This window comes from Equus caballus, chromosome 27, assembly GCF_041296265.1.
Source record: "Equus caballus isolate H_3958 breed thoroughbred chromosome 27, TB-T2T, whole genome shotgun sequence".
NCBI lineage: Eukaryota > Metazoa > Chordata > Mammalia > Perissodactyla > Equidae > Equus > Equus caballus.
Window position 1 is genome coordinate 54964375 of NC_091710.1, and position 16007 is coordinate 54980381.

General features: G+C 39.9%; 1 protein-coding gene across 2 annotated transcripts in view; it reads left to right on the forward strand.

The window, feature by feature from the left end:
* The window catches only part of CSMD1 (CUB and Sushi multiple domains 1), a 1833881-nt gene that overhangs the window by 1675799 nt on the left and 142075 nt on the right, over positions 1 to 16007 (forward strand). For both annotated transcript variants that reach the window (XM_023630572.2, XM_023630573.2), the window contains exons 43-47: positions 4719 to 4896; positions 6720 to 6865; positions 7660 to 7740; positions 8811 to 8924; positions 15811 to 15999. In XM_023630572.2, coding sequence (XP_023486340.1) covers positions 4719 to 4896; positions 6720 to 6865; positions 7660 to 7740; positions 8811 to 8924; positions 15811 to 15999 — 708 coding nt within the window. The remainder of the gene's footprint in view (positions 1 to 4718; positions 4897 to 6719; positions 6866 to 7659; positions 7741 to 8810; positions 8925 to 15810; positions 16000 to 16007) is intronic.

Below are 16007 nucleotides of genomic sequence, written 5' to 3' on the forward strand. Positions count from 1 at the left end.
CTATAAAGAATACAACTGTCTCTTTTTCTTACCTGTCTTCATAAATATTATTTTTTAAAATTTTCATTATCAAACACCAATTCCTAAGACAAAGCGCACTGTGTCTCTCAACCTCAAAACCATCGTAAGGAAACCAGAGTCAGTGAATGAAAAAATAGGTCAGAAATACCTATGGTGCTCCACACATTCGCTGAGATTAAGCATTCAGTGCCTGGATACAGAAATAGTCAAGAGTTTAAAATTCATACATATTCATGCCAAATGTATGTATTGGTTGTTTACTACTGTAAATTTTTTCTTCATACTCTTAAAGTTTAGGCAGAAATCTTAACATAATCCTAGAGAAAACCATCTCTAAGTTTGTAACTCTCTTAGCATACATGTAGAGTTTTTAAAATTTATTTTTTTATTTAATATCACTTAATATGCTCTGTCTTTCTATCCATCTCAATCCGGGGAAAATCACATCATACGTGTGTAAGTGAGAGGAAAAGGTAATACAATAAAGGGATGTCTCAGGACCCCTTGAGCTTTCCAAATCTAGCCCCAGATAAAATGACGTGATGGTGTGGGTCACCACCTCTCTGTGCTGATGTCTGCCATGGCTGCCAGCTCATCTTCCAATATTATCTGGCTCTGGCTTCATATGACCGTGAGTTGGTCAGATACACCCATCACTTCTTTGTATGAGCCACCTAATAGATTCACCTTCCCAGAAAACAGTGAAGTAAACCTGTGAAGGGAATTCACAGTGGCTCTTCAGGTGGCAGTACAGAGCGTAGCTGGGCAGGGAATTAAGAACCAAGTGAAGACTGTTTAGGTGTAAACGGACACCGAGTACATTTGACGATGGGTGAAATATTCCTGTAAGGCGTCACCTCCATCATATTCAGTACAGCTAGTGCTGGCTCTGTAATTTGATGAAAATAGACAACTTAATCATTTTTATGTACTTATTTTTCTCTGGAGAAACACATATAGAAATAACTTGAGAATTTTCTCTCTTTGACTATGCTTTGCATACCAATCCTTTCTCCCAACCTAAACTTTCTTCTTAGCGTGCGTGTATATAAAGAGATCCATACAACAGCCACACTTCTGGCCACCAATGTATGCTTTTTTCCTACAACAAGCAATTCTGAGGCACTAGCTGGGTGTCCTACAATTGAACTCAATTCTGACACTATCCCCCAGTGATAGCTTCAGATCCCACAGGTTCAGGGCTTGGTCCCATAAGACTGCCCCCACTCACCCCATTTCAGATGCCAATCACAGGTCCAAGTTGTCACCTGTGCTTCTGATGGGCTATAAATGGGAGATTAACGTCAGCTCAGGTGTGGTTAAAAGGGGCTCATTATGAACAGCAAAAGACACCTTTATCTCTTTTATCACTTAGGAAACACAGGCTCTGAGGAGCTCTGAGCCAGGAACAGAGTAGAAGATCAAATATGTATTTCTTATTATAAATCGCAGTATCACAATGTATATTCAGGAATATGTAGATGAGTGTGCATTGCTTGCTCTTTGGCTCCCTGGAGTCACATCTATCAATGTGAAGTGCAGTGCAGTGTGCTGATGCTCTCTCTCCTGCCAGCTGCTTGCCTTCCTTGTCAGGCTGTGCCCAGTCTCCTAGGCAGACAGGTGAGGAGCTGGGAGGGACCTGTGGTTGGCTGTGGTGCACCGAGCCCTCCTGGAACCGGATGTTCCCTGCTGCAGGCTTCGAGATTGACCTCCACCTCAGGGTCCACATTGACCCCCACCTTCAGGCAGAGGATGGGGATGATGGACAGGCTTCATGCTGAGCCAGCTCACACATGTCCTGTCTCTGTACAGTTCAAGTGAGACACCTCCCAGACGTGGAAATCAGAGTTTGCCGTTGGTGTCACTACAGTGACAGTAAAGCCTTCTTTAGGATGAGAGATTGGACAGGCTAGGGGGAATGAGAAAGGAAACTTTGACTCACATTTTTAGGGTTCTCTTTTTTTCCCCTCTAGACTACATAGCAGGATTTTTCCTTGAGAAAATTTTACATGTGTGTTGATAGAACATGATCTCATGTGAGAAGTAGTATTGTTTTCCTTCATAGCGCTTACACAAGTTGAAGTTTATACCTGTGTAGTGTTTGTTTACCATCTTTCTTCATCACTGTCCAGTAAGCTCCACAGTGGCAGTGATGGGGTCCCTGTGGTTCTCTGCTGTGTCCCCAAATCTAACCACACTTCCAGGTACCTAACAGGCTCTCAGTAAACACTCACTGAATAAGTGAAGGAAAGAATTTAGTACTTGAATATCCTAGATACAGCATGGGAAGAATAGCTGACTTGGGGCCGGCCCAGTGGCTCAGTGGTTAAGTGCGCACGTTCTGCTTCTTGGCGGCCCTGGGTTCGTCGGTTTGGGTGACGGAAGTGGATATGGCCCTGCTTGGCAAAAGCCATGCTGTGGAAGGCATTCCACATATAAAGTAGAGGAAGATGGGCATGCATGTTAGCTCAGGGCCAGTCTTCCTCAGCAAAAAAAAAAAAAAAAAAAAAAAAGAGGAGGATTGACAGTAGTTAGCTCAAGGCTAATCTTCCTAAAGAAAAAAAAATAATAATAGCTGACTTGGTCAATGTCCTAGAGCTATTAAGTGACACAAAGAGTAGCAGAAGCCAGTTAGGTGTCCTACTGAGGAAAATCGCTGTGTCATTTCTTTGCCCCTTTAGGGGCTGGCCCTGTGGCCAAGTGGTTAAGTTCATATGCGCTACTTCGGCAGCCTGGGGTCTCACCGGTTGAGATCCTGGGCGCAGACATGGCACGGCTCTTCAGGCCATGCTGAGGCGGCATCCCACATAGCACAACCAGAGGCACTCAAAACTAGAATACACAACTACGTCCTGTGGGCTTTAGGGAGAAAAAGAAGAAAAAAAAAAAAAGAAGACTGGCAACAGTTAGTTCTGGTGCCAATCTTTAAAAGAAAAAAAAAAAAGAGGTGGGCACCATGCTTCTCTTTGTTTTGTTTTGATTTTCCCCAATGGGAAGGATGCAACAGTATATTATGTGGTTATAAATTAAAAGATTCAACTTGAAAAGTCAGAATGCACAAGGGAAATCTTAGAGTTATAAATCAACACCAAATGAATCACCTCAAATCACACATAAGCTATGTCAGCCCAATGGCTTCCATACACTTCTTATTAAAGTGTTTTCTGTTTACTGTCTCACTCATTTTCAATTCATCAGTTGTTTGTTGTCTATTGTGCATCATGGTCTGAGCTAGGCAATGAGGGTTAATGACAGGAGCTTGTGGGTGGGCTTGAGGAGGCACACAGTCCCTGATGTGGACAGACCATGGCCTCCAGAGCCCCAGTCAACAGGAGGAACTGTAAGAAGTCCGTGACGTTTGACTTGAGTTTGGAAGGGAGGAATAAATGCACCTGGTGGCAAGGTAGGAGAAAAGCATTTGAGCTTTTCGTGCAGGGTGAACAAGTGCATGGAGTTTGCTGGCGAGAAAAAGTACGACATGTCCTGGGGACACCGAGTAGCTTGTTGTGACTGCAGCTTTGTTCACGGCCCCATTTGACAGACTCTAAGTATGTGCACATTTTGCTTTGCCAGATTACAAACCAAGGTCTGTCTGACTTCAAGCCCTACTTATTGATAATTATGCTGTAAAACTTCTAAAATGTTCTCCATGGCCCCTTTTTCTAATGAATTTACCCAAAACACATGCAGTCTATCTTACACTGGTAACTTTTCCTCCTTTGAAATCAGGATACATTGTACCATTAATTCAGCAATGTATCATGTACTGTCTCGTGGTATTTCATCAGTCACTATTTTGAATTGTTATTGAATTTTTATCGTCTTTTAAATCTATTTTAGCTTATTCACTCCACCTAAATTCTACACCTTTGTGTCAAGTCTTTAAAAGTCCCAGAAGATTCATGCTAGTAACAGCCATGTCACATCTATTAGCTTTGGGTTTGATTAAAAAGTCTACTTGTGTATGACTTTGACATATTATACCACTGTCTGAATTAAAGAACCCATCTCAGGTTGTTCTGCTAATATATGGTCACTTCATTTTTCCGTAAATAAAACAAAATAATTGCCGTGGCAACAGTGAATATCAATTTATTAAGTAAAATAGAAATAGACTAGGTACTGTGATTCTTCACATGGTTGAAAGCTGGTGAGATATGGAAATACTTCAAAAAAACACCACTTGCCTGATTTTATCTCATTTCTTGAGGACTAGATCTGCGAAGAATTGATAATGGCTTTGTTTCAAGGCAAATAGGCTTAGATGCTACTCTTTCAGAAAGTTTAAATAGGCTTTAGAAATTTCAAAAAAAAAAAAATTTCAGTTATATGTATAAATTCCACATAATCTTTTGCATCGAATTGCCCAATGTATTATCAATTCATCCCTGGAGATAAGCGACTAAGGATTTTTCTTTTTTTTAATAATATGGGAATGGCTTTCTCCTGAAGGGATTTTGAATGTTTGGAGAATATTTAAACGAAACTTAGATAACTTCGCTTAGAAATATAATTTTTCCAAGGTTTTGAGACTTTAGGGGAATTATTTTGACAAAGTGGTTATTGAGAAATATTTCACAATTATTTCTCATAAGGGAAAATTTTGGCTAAGGGACTTCAGAGACTTCGAAATCTTTAACTGTATCCTTTCCAAAGCTAACTGTATTGAGCTTAATTATTCCTGGCTTCCTTTTCAGCTCCTTGTGGATATAACGTAACGTCTCAGAACGGTACCATTTATTCCCCGGGATTTCCAGATGAGTACCCGATTTTGAAGGACTGCGTTTGGCTGATCACTGTGCCTCCTGGTCACGGAATCTACATCAACTTCACGTTGCTGCAGACGGAAGCTGTCAATGACTACATCGCTGTTTGGTATGAGGACTTTTCCGTACAAGCCAATCTGTCATTATGATAAGCCATTCTTGTAACCACTCACAGGTCACTTACACACCAGAGTATGCATTTAGAAAAGAAGTAGGTAGGTAGGTATTGGAAAGGAAATTTACCAACTACATCATCCAGAGATGTAGAGAATAATCGTCATGGAACATGTTTGAGTCTTGCTACATGGTAGATATATCGAGGATTGCTCTGAATATAGGAGACTATCCCAAGATTAGTTTATTTTGCATTTTTAAGTGTGATGTTTTTCTTAAAAGCTGGTAGGATCCTTTGCTGTTATAAGAATTTGAGGCTTCTAGAAATATTGAAGAAATGATTACACATAGCCTTCCCTCTATCCTTTGTGAACAGTGCATAACTGGCCTTCCATGCAATTGTAGGAAATACTGAGCCCACAACAGGGGCTCCGGCTCCCTTCCTAAGGTGTTATGTGACCTTAGATAAGCTACTTACTCTATCCTTGACCAAATTTTCATATCTATGGGAATGACTATCCCTACCTGCCTTTGGAGTTGTGAGTTTATGGAGGAAACAGGGAATGACAAGTTCCCTGTGACACTTTGATAGGAGAAGTAGAATATAGGTACCATTGGTGCACAAGGAGGGAGCACAGCCCAGATTTGAAGAGCCAGGATGTGCTGTAGGCATAGACTGCCTTGAAAACTAAAGGAGTAATTGCAGTTAACACTGCAGAATGCGTGTGTGTGCATCTGTTTGTGTCTGTGTGTGTGTGTGTGTGTGTGTGCATGTATGTTGGTGAAGTTGTTGTCAAGGTACAGGTTGACCTGGTTATAGGAAGTCTGTAAGGCAGGAGGACAGGGAGAGTCAAGGGACTGGAGGTTATCAGGTGTGGCGGATGTCCCGTGAGAGCCCAGAGGGCCTGAGAAGAGCTGACCTGGGGAGGCAATCCCGGCAGATCATACAGGACCTTATAAATCATGGGAAGGATTTCAGGCTTCATTTTAAGACAATGAGGATTCACCTAAGGGTTTTAAGAAGGGGAATTATAAGAACAGATCCTGGCTGCAGAATACCCAGTCTCATTTTGTGGGAAATATGTTAGTGGAGGGCAAGAAGGGAGGCTGGCTTTTGAGGCTGTAGAAATAACTCTTGGAGGGGATGATAAAGACCCAAACCAGGGGCTGTGGGGATGGGGAGAAACAGAGAACTTGAAGTCTCAAGTTGACCCTAGGAAGCTGCCGTTTCAAAAGCAAAGCACAACAAACAAACAACAACAAAAATCACCAACCCTATCCTGTCAGCAATTTCACCCAGATTTAGAGGATTTAGAGGGTAGAAGCAAAAAATCTTCATCATTAAGAGAAGCAGAGTGAACTGTTGTCAAAACACTAATGAGAGACAGAAACCGAAAAGTCCATTCAACTTTGTGAATACTGAACATTTTGATATTTCTAAACACAGTATGCAGAAGAGACCAATACTTCATTCAGTTTTTTAAACTATTTTAATTCATTAGCAAAATTGCCATAAATCTCAGCCTAAATTAAATAGACTTGCTTGAATTTAGACTTTAAATTGTGGACTTTTGAAAGCAAGCTGCTCAATGGTATTGCAGTTACTAGAATCGACGTGTCTCTGAGTTCCTCTGCAAAGGTCGGCGATGCGAGGCGGCTCTGTGCTCCTAGGTTTGTGCGACAGCCCTGCCACCTGGAGCCCGCAGTCAGAGCATGCTGCTTTCTCCAACCTAGAGCCCGGCTGTCAGGAGAAAAGGGATTGTTAATTTAAGCTATAACTAGGGAATTTCTACTCAAACTGCTCTTTCTGTCTCCTAGGGATGGTCCTGATCAGAATTCTCCGCAGCTAGGAGTTTTCAGTGGAAACACAGCCCTGGAAACAGCATACAGTTCTAACAATCAAGTCCTGCTCAAGTTTCACAGCGACTTTTCCAACGGAGGTTTCTTCGTCCTCAATTTCCATGGTCAGTGTGTTTTCCCTCTGTTAATTAAGGCGAAACATTCCCTTTGATTTCCTCGTAGTGTTGACATACGCCTGCTTTCCAGCTAAGGCTCCTTGATTCTGCCAACCGAGCCTGATAGGATTTTCTTGCATTTGATGCCTGCGTTGCCTGTGATCCTTTTTGCTTAATGATATCCTTAGTATTTCACATTTTATGACGTTGTGTTTTGCCGTGAGCTTGGATTCATTCCAAGATGATGAGCTGGTAAATGAGACTCTGATATGGACCCAGGGAAATACATTTGTGTAGTAGCTTTCGTAGATTTCCTCATGTCTGTCTCCAGATGAATCTCGATAGCAAATGTCCTGTAATTATAGATGGGGCAAAAGCAAACCTCCAAGGATTTTGAGAATGAACACTAAATACTTTGGAAAAAAGTATATTGTCCCTTGTCACTCATGAGGACTACCAGCTGTAGAAGTCCTTGGAACAAGAGACAGACAGATCTTATCAAATCTAAATGTGGACATGGAACCAGGCAATGGAAGAACCATTTCTCTTGCAGAATTCCAAAAATATGTAAAGTGTTTTGTCATTTTTTCAATTGTGTACTTTTTCCCTCCGACTTTAATTCCTTGACATTAAATAATCCTGTGAGCCTTTGAAGCTTGAGAATTTTATAAAACGACTTACAAATATTAGACATTTCAGTGTACCTAAGCATTATAACAACAAAAGAAGAATGTGTTTTGTAATGTTTTTGTTTATTCAGCAAATGTAATTGCGGTTATTGTTTTTTTTCACAAACCATTCAGCATTTCAGCTCAAGAAATGTCAGCCTCCCCCAGCGGTTCCACAGGCAGAAATGCTGACTGAGGACGAGGATTTTGAAATAGGTAATGTTTTCTTCATTACCATTCTATTAGCTCAACCTGACTTTTACTCTCACCCCACCTACAATAGTTCCTCAGACAAGTCAGTGAGAGTTTGTTGGGAATATTCCCAGGCTTGCCTAGGGGGTTCTCATGGAGGTAAGGTGTCGAATGCATATGTTTTTCTTTCTTCATCTCCATGACTTTTGTTTTTTGCCATTTGAGTTTTGCTTTGGTCATTATGATCACATTTCCCTCTCCAGAGCCTTTACTAGTGCATATTTTTCTTTGGATAAAGTTTTCAGAGACACACTTAAACAGATATTTGTGTTTAGTTAGAGAAGTATGTTCATGCGCTAGAAGAAGAATTTAGTCATTTGTGGCTAAAACAATGATCCGTAGAACTTTGAGCTTTCATTGAAACTAGAACACAATTGGTGAATATATGTAATGATAATATTTAGAAATTCTACTTTGCCGTTTTATATTAGTGGTCTATTTCATTAAATAATCATGTCACATGGCATATGTTCGCAGTATAATTATCGTGACCCAGGATTTCTCAGTCTCAAGTATAAATCCTCCGTCCTGTTGGCACACAGTGTTTCAGATCACTGGTCAAACCACGTGCCCAAATTTCTGCTCTACTCATAATGGCTTACTTTGTGGGAGCACTGTGCTAATTAGGCTGAGGTCATGCTTTAGCCCTCTTTGGATGCATTAAAGCCATTCTATTCTAAAGCCTTAAAGCCCAAGCATCTACTTCACTGTTTTTTGGTTTTTTTTTTTTTTGAAGTAATCGTTGGGGAACGGGAATGAAGAGAACACTTCAGTCAAGGAAGAAAAAAATATTAGTACAGAAATTAATAATTTCTGTGCTAATCCTGGCTAAGTTTAAGATAGCATTTTTATGACTTAAGAACTGAAAATGGGAGCATTTTATTAAACAGACTAACAACGACTACAGACCTTGGTTTGGAAACGGTTTGAGCATTGACTTAGCTTGTAAAGTCCTCATACGTATTTAGTACATTCACACACTCTGAACGTCTTAGAGACATGGTTTCCAAGTATGTTATTGTTGACTCTTTCAGGAGATTTTGTGCAGTACCGGTGCCACCCCGGGTACACGTTGTCCGGGACTGACACGCTGACCTGCAAGCTCAGTTCCCAGTTGCAGTTCCAGGGTTCTCTCCCAACATGTGAAGGTATGAACCGCTTGATACTACAAATATACTTGTACAACGTGAAAAATGGTATTCCTTGTATCAGTCTGAATTCCTTTGTCTGTATGGGTCTGAATTTAATCTTTACCTGTGTTAGATCCCATTGCAATTAAAATTACCTGCTCACAGAAATATCTAATTACTTTTCTCTTTTAGCTAGCTCTAGAAAAGAAATCAAAGCTGTCATGGCAGAAAACTTTTCCCTCTTCCCTTCTAGGTCCTTTGGCTGGCCTGATAACTAAATTGACATAAGACAGATGAACAGGAGAAAAGCAAATTTAATTTTGTATGTATGGGAGCCCATAAAAGATATGAGACTCAAAGAAATAACCAAACCAGGTGGCTTTTATACCTTTTAGACAAAGAAACAATAAATTTGTGAAGAATTGACAAGATGAAAGGGTTTGGGCTTGGGGTAGTAAATTAGGGAAGAAATAACAAACTTTGTTTATACAGCCTTCTCAGGCTTGAATTCCTTTCTCTGCTGATAAGAATGTCCCTACCTCCTGGTACAGGGTGGGTACCTTTTTCAGGGGGACAAAGGAGGGTCTGAATGTCCTTAATGCACCAGCTGTTTCTCAGGTAACTTTAATTCAAGATAACTAATATGACAAAGTGGCATATTTGGGGTGGCATATTCCTCTCCCCTTCAAAGTCACATCAAATAAGTTGTATTTTTTCCCAACAGTTTATCAGGAAAATTTTTCAAACATATGGGAAAGTTGAAATAATTTGAAAATGAACACTTGAATACTCACCACCTAGATTCCACCATAAATCTTGACTATACTTCCTTTATCACAGGCCTGTCTATTATCTTTCTGTCCATCCATTAATCTATCTGACATTTTGGGTGCATTTCAAGGCAAATTGCAGGCATCACTACACTTCCCTCTAGATACTTCAGCATGCATATAATTAGCCAGTGCTCACTATTTTTTCTATACAATTTATAAACATTGAAATGCACATATATTGTATACCATAAAATGCACACATTTTGTATTTTACATGACTTTAAAATACATGGACCATATGCAATAACATAGACAATATACAATAACAGAACAAAATTAGAGGCTGAATCTACTGTTTCAATTGATTTGAGTATAATTAGATCACTTTTAAAATATCATTTAGAAAGCTCAAGTATGATTGGAAGAAAAAAGACTTGGGAAAAATATAAATAAACTAAAGTGGCTCAATATAAGCTGGAAGTGTCATTGGTTTGCCTATCAAAAAGCTTTCCAAACTAAAGTAGTTTTTATTTCATCACTTTAAAATCACAATGCACGTTTAGTTTCTTTAAAGAATGGGACTCTGTCCTTTCAAAGAATTTGAGTGTTGCCATTCATTAAGGATTGTGAAGCACTCAAAAGGGCCAAAATCTAGGTAGAGAGATCCTGAGTCTCAGTGTAGACTCTGTCAAGTGCCCCTGGGCAAGTCGCTAATCCCAGGACATCACATGTAAGGAGGATCATTTCTCTGGTCTGTTTATGGAATTGTTGTAGAGATTCAGTGACTATGAAGTGAATTCTTATTCTAAGAGTTTTATAATTTTAATTATCTACCTTATAAGAGGCAATTTTCTTTGCATTGCGATAGTACTGATTTTGCAAGTGCTCACACCTGCGAATTGATTCTTTCAGAAGGAAACTCCGTGCATTCTCCTTAGATAATGAGACAGAAGCCCAGTGACCCTGAGAGAGGGGAACAAATTTCAACATCTGAAGAAAATCTGGAATGAATTATCATTAAAGAAGTGTAATAACTTAGATTATTTCTTAAAAAAATTTACTTTCAAATTGTACTTAGATGAGAGCCAGTGGGTGTGGGGAAATTCCACCTTAGAGGCAGAGCCCCCCAGTTGGTGCGCTGGCTGCTGTAAACACAAGCAGGACCCCGCTGCTGTAGGGGTCACTGGAAGTCTGCCTCTATGGTCCCTCACTTGGGTGCTAAGTCAGGACACTGAAGACGTTATTTTCTTGGAAAAATCAGTGTCGGTACCTTGTTATATCAGCAACAATGATCTACTTGTGGATTTTTTTCTCAAGGTAGGAGGTGGATATAAAATGTTCATCATTTGCCATTTTATATAAAAATTAACTGAGCAAATCTTCACATTTTTAAGGCACATTTTAATCCCAAGAAACACAGCCTTAAATTTTTTAGAATGGGTGAATTTAAGCAAAAGTGGTCTTCGTTGATGAGGGAAGAAAGCATGAATATTTATCTAATGAGCTATTTCAAAAACAGAAAATGCCTTTATTGTGTTATTCTCCCAAGATTAACATAAATTTTATTTAAATAAAATTAATTCATGACAATCCAAGAGCAGAGTGAATCAACACAACATGGGCGTCAGCCTCTAAATTACTTTGGCCCATGCACACATTTGTAGGCGGCATTCTGCCAATAGGACCCTTTCTCTCTACTCAGGCCTGAGCTTCCCACCCCCTACTGGGCTACACAGGATGACCCAGTTCTCTTCTGGTTCAGCTCAGGAGTCAATTTGTTTAAAACAAACTAGAGTTACCTTAGAGAGTATCACTCCCTAAACACCTCAATATTTAAAAAAAAGAGGTAGAGACTCAGATGACTTTTATGAAATGCTTAATCCTAAGTGCTTAATTATAATCTTTCTTCCAGTACTTTTCTGTTATTAGATTGATTTGATTGGGCTCAAGTGGGGGCCAACCCCCAATAAATTTTTGATGAAAAATTGTATTTCCTGTCAGTCCCACTTTCCTAATGTCATTGCCACACTTTCAGAAGTTCTGATTTGAATATTATCACCACTTTTAGGGTAATTGATTGTTCCTTGAGAACAATGGAAGTAGTTTATTCCTTGAAAGTTAGCATCTTAGGCAGATTAATGCTTCTTTGTCGGAAATTTATCTTAATTTAAGAAAAGTGAATGAGAATCTGGGATGTTTTCCAACACCACCAAGCAATTTTCCCATTCTCTGCGGACACCAGCTCGGTGTCCTACAACTTAACTCAATTCCGATGCTAACTACCTGATGTTATTGTCAGATCCCACAGGTCAAGGACTCAGTCACACAAGACTGCCCCACTTCAGACACCAATGCAAATCTAGATTGTCGTGTACTTCTGACTGACTGGCGATATAAATCAGAGATTCCCAAGAATCTCTGGGAATATATTTATATCTCCTGGTGATAATAAATCAGAGATTCCCTTCCTCAGTTTCAATCATTTGTTAGAACAGCTCACAAAACTCAGGGAAACATTTACTTAAATCTACCAGTTTATTTTAAAGGATACGGTAAGCGATGCAGATGAACAGCCAGGTGAAGAGGTACCCAGGGCAAGATCTTGAAGGATCCTGAGCACAGGAGCTTCTGTCCCCCTGCAACTGGGAGGCACCGCCCTCCTGGCATGTGGATGCATTCACCAACCTGGAAGGTCATCAAACCTTGTTGTTCAAGAGTTCTTTCTAGTGACCAGCCCCATCCTGAGGCTATCTGGGGGCCTACCCTAAGTCACCTCATTGAAAGAAACTCAGGTGTGATCCCAAGGGCTCCTTATGAATGACAAAAGGTACTCCCATCATGCAGGAAATTCCAAAGGTTTTAGGAGCTCTGTGCCGGGAACCTGGGGCAAAGACCAAATATATTTTACCACAGATGCATATAACAAAAGTAACTTTTCTCATGTTAAGGAAAGAGAAGCATTTCAAAAAGTGCAGAGAAGTAATAACAAAGGTTTTGAAACACAAAAGAGCTCGAAACAGCAGAGGGCAGGAAAGAGGAGCTCACTTCTTGCTGCTTGCCCTTAGGGAGTGTTCGAGGAGGTGGTCTTAAGTGGGCTGGAAACCTGAAGGAGGCCAGAGCTTAAAATGTCTTCAATGCTGGGTAGCTTCATCCTACAGACAATGGGAATCCATCAATGATTCTTAAAATATTCATTTTCAAAAAAAATAGAAACATCTATTTTCAATGATGGTAAAGACAATCAGTAACTTTCTGGTGATGACCACTCCTTGTGAAACACAGCTGACCAGTGCCGCTTCTGCAGGAGCAGGACAGCAACACGCTTCTCAAGGGCTCCCAGGGGCAGCCCTCCCACCTGTGTGCAGAGCCCTCACTCGTCACACCTATAGGTATGATGCTCTCATACCTGTAGGTGCTTTTAAGAATTAACCTTAACTATAAATCCTAATATTTGACTATGTTACTTTTGCTGAAGGCCTGGAGGCTGCATTAAATAATATGCTTTGGGTTTGAAGCCTCCCATTTGACTTTTCTTCAAAAATAAGCTAAAGGAATAACTTTGTGCAGAGGTGTGGCGACTGGAATCTCAAGTGGCAAGTTCCTTCAGAGGTGTCTTTGACAAGAACCTCAGCAGATGCTTCCCGTGGCAGGTGGTCTGTGCTCTTCCTCCCTGGAGACGCAGGGTGTTCTTAGCGTGTGAGTGCCAAGAGGAACCGAGGAACAAATGGCTTGTCTCTAGGGACGCCGGCTCGCTTCGAACCTTCCCGCTGAGTGGGCGTTGCTCCTAGCAACAATTTAGAGCAACGAACCTGAAGAAACAGGCAATTAAGAAACAGCAAGAGAAAGGAAAGAATCCAAACACTCTAGCTCGCAGGAGACATGCTCAAGAGCGTTTTTAAGACAATGTGTATGTCTGAAAAAAATGCTACGTGTTGCACGAAAATGATACGAATAACTTCTCTAATATTTTCATTTCGTCTTCTCTAACAAAACAGAAACAGCATTTTAAAAATGGAAGGAATACGAACAGCTCTGCTTAAGATTCTGCCCTGATTTATACTCACTGCCCTGCTCTCAAACCCTGCCGTGTGCTAACTGCTCTCCAAGTGGATTTCAGCACCTCGGTAGGGGGTTTCCTATTTCCAGATGGTCTGACCTTCCGGGGCCATCTAGTCGCTATCACGGCAGGGATACAATTACAGGGCAGAGAGAGGGGCTAAATAGTTCTGTGTAATACCCCAAAGTGAAATGTGCTCTGGTAGCATCTTTATGTCAGGAAAAGGCAGGCACGCGTTCCAACCATCCCAGTCCTTGTTACACCTTCTGCCCCACACAGTGCTTTAGATTGAAGAAAACGTTTGCTTATATTTGATCTAATTACGACCCTGAAGGGTAGCTGTTATTGCCGTCTGGCTCTTACTGCAAAGTCATGGCCGCTCTGTGGAGACTTGAAAACTCCAGGCCCTGCACAGATGCACACAGACATAAACTCTAATTTTTACTGTGTTCTTTTGAAAAATTTCAACGTGCTCATTTTGGAGAGGGCATAATATATTTTACAGAGAGATCTTACCATCATCACAGGAGAAAATACTTTTTAAACTAAGTTGTTTTAGTCTGCGTACTTTGGTTTGAACTATTTTTTATATTACTTGCCATTAATTAATATTGTAAATATTCTTAAAATTTACCTAAAATACATGTTTATTAAAAGGGTTCTATGAAATGTTTCGTCTTTGGTGGTCTTGCACCTAAATATTTTCTAAATTTTAAGATATAGCTCAATTAGAATACTAAGATAAATCAAATAAAATAGAGAGCAAATTACCTTTTGACAGACAATTACTTAAATCAAAACATGTTACATAAGCTTTACTCATCTGTTTGGGAAATGTCTTTATTTTGAAATGTATGTACTAATAATACACATTTGCTTAATTAAAAGGAGGACAAATAAGACACATTTCCTTTGACAAATCTTTTTCATTAAGGAAAAGCTTATCATTTAACTTTTTAAAGGTTCATAAATAGTTTCAGTACATCTCTATTTTTGAACTGCCAATAATAGAAATAATTTTTTCTTAATAGTTCTATAAACAAACTATTTCTGGAAGGTAATTTAGTTTACCAATGAAAGAAATGACTGACTGAGAGACTCTGGTGATTTTCCTTTTGCATGTTCAATCCTATGCAGATTGGTTTTATTTTGATTAACCTGGAAGTGGTTGAATAAGGATACAAAGAAAGCAGGAGGGGGAAGGTGTGCCGAGGTGTCCTCACTGTCTTAATTCATCACTGTAAACTCCACCATCAGAAATCCCTGCTCCTACTTTACCTGGGAGAAACCCAGGGCTCCAGGGTGGCTCTGAGCCCAGGTCTCTGACTTCTCTCTTACCAGAGTCCCAAGCAATCACATCAAATTTGAAATTTACTATTCTAAATATAATTAAAAGTATAGTCAGAGGCAGAAATAAATACGAGTTTTCTTTTGTTGCAAAAAATTCGGCAATATTTTTGCAATGTTGCATTGAACAGATGAGGTCTCACTTTTTAGTTGAGTTGGGAAAACTTGGATACCTATGGTCAAATTCGCAGTGCACCTGCCCTAAATTAAGGTGTGTGGACCTTCCAGTCATAGATACCCACTATGGAGCAAAAGACACATGATGGTATTAACTGTTCCTACATCCATAGTTCCTGCTTTGCTCGCAAAGGACAGATGAGCAGGAGCAAGTCCATTGCTTCGCTACTTATTCCAGATAAAGAAAACTTTCAGATTCGATGTTTCTTCTCAGTTTAGCAGCTACATCATAACTGGGTTTCCTAAGAGTTAAATAGAATCCATCTATCTGTCTACCTCGTCTATCTATCTACCTAATCACCCTAAATATCAACACATATATATTGTATATATATAATTCTCTTTTAAATTACAGGGTGGTATTAAGATGTTACTCACTATGACTCAATGTTGCTTTGCTGCTGTGTTTGTATCGTGTGCTAAATTCAGTCATAGCTCCGTAGGATGGCTTAATCTTTCCATTGGCTTGTATATGCAAGGATAGTGACTATCCTGCTTAAGTCCGATTCATTTTATTAAGGCAAACTTTTTCCGGTATTTTTCTCATCAGCGCAATGCCCAGCAAATGAAATCCGGACAGAATCTTCTGGAGCTATCCTCAGTCCAGGTTATCCAGGCAACTATTTTAACTCCCAGACGTGCTCGTGGACTATTAAAGTGGACCCAAACTATAACATCACCATCTTCGTGGATACATTTCAAAGTGAAAAGCAGTTTGATTCACTAGAAGTATTTGATGGTAAGTTT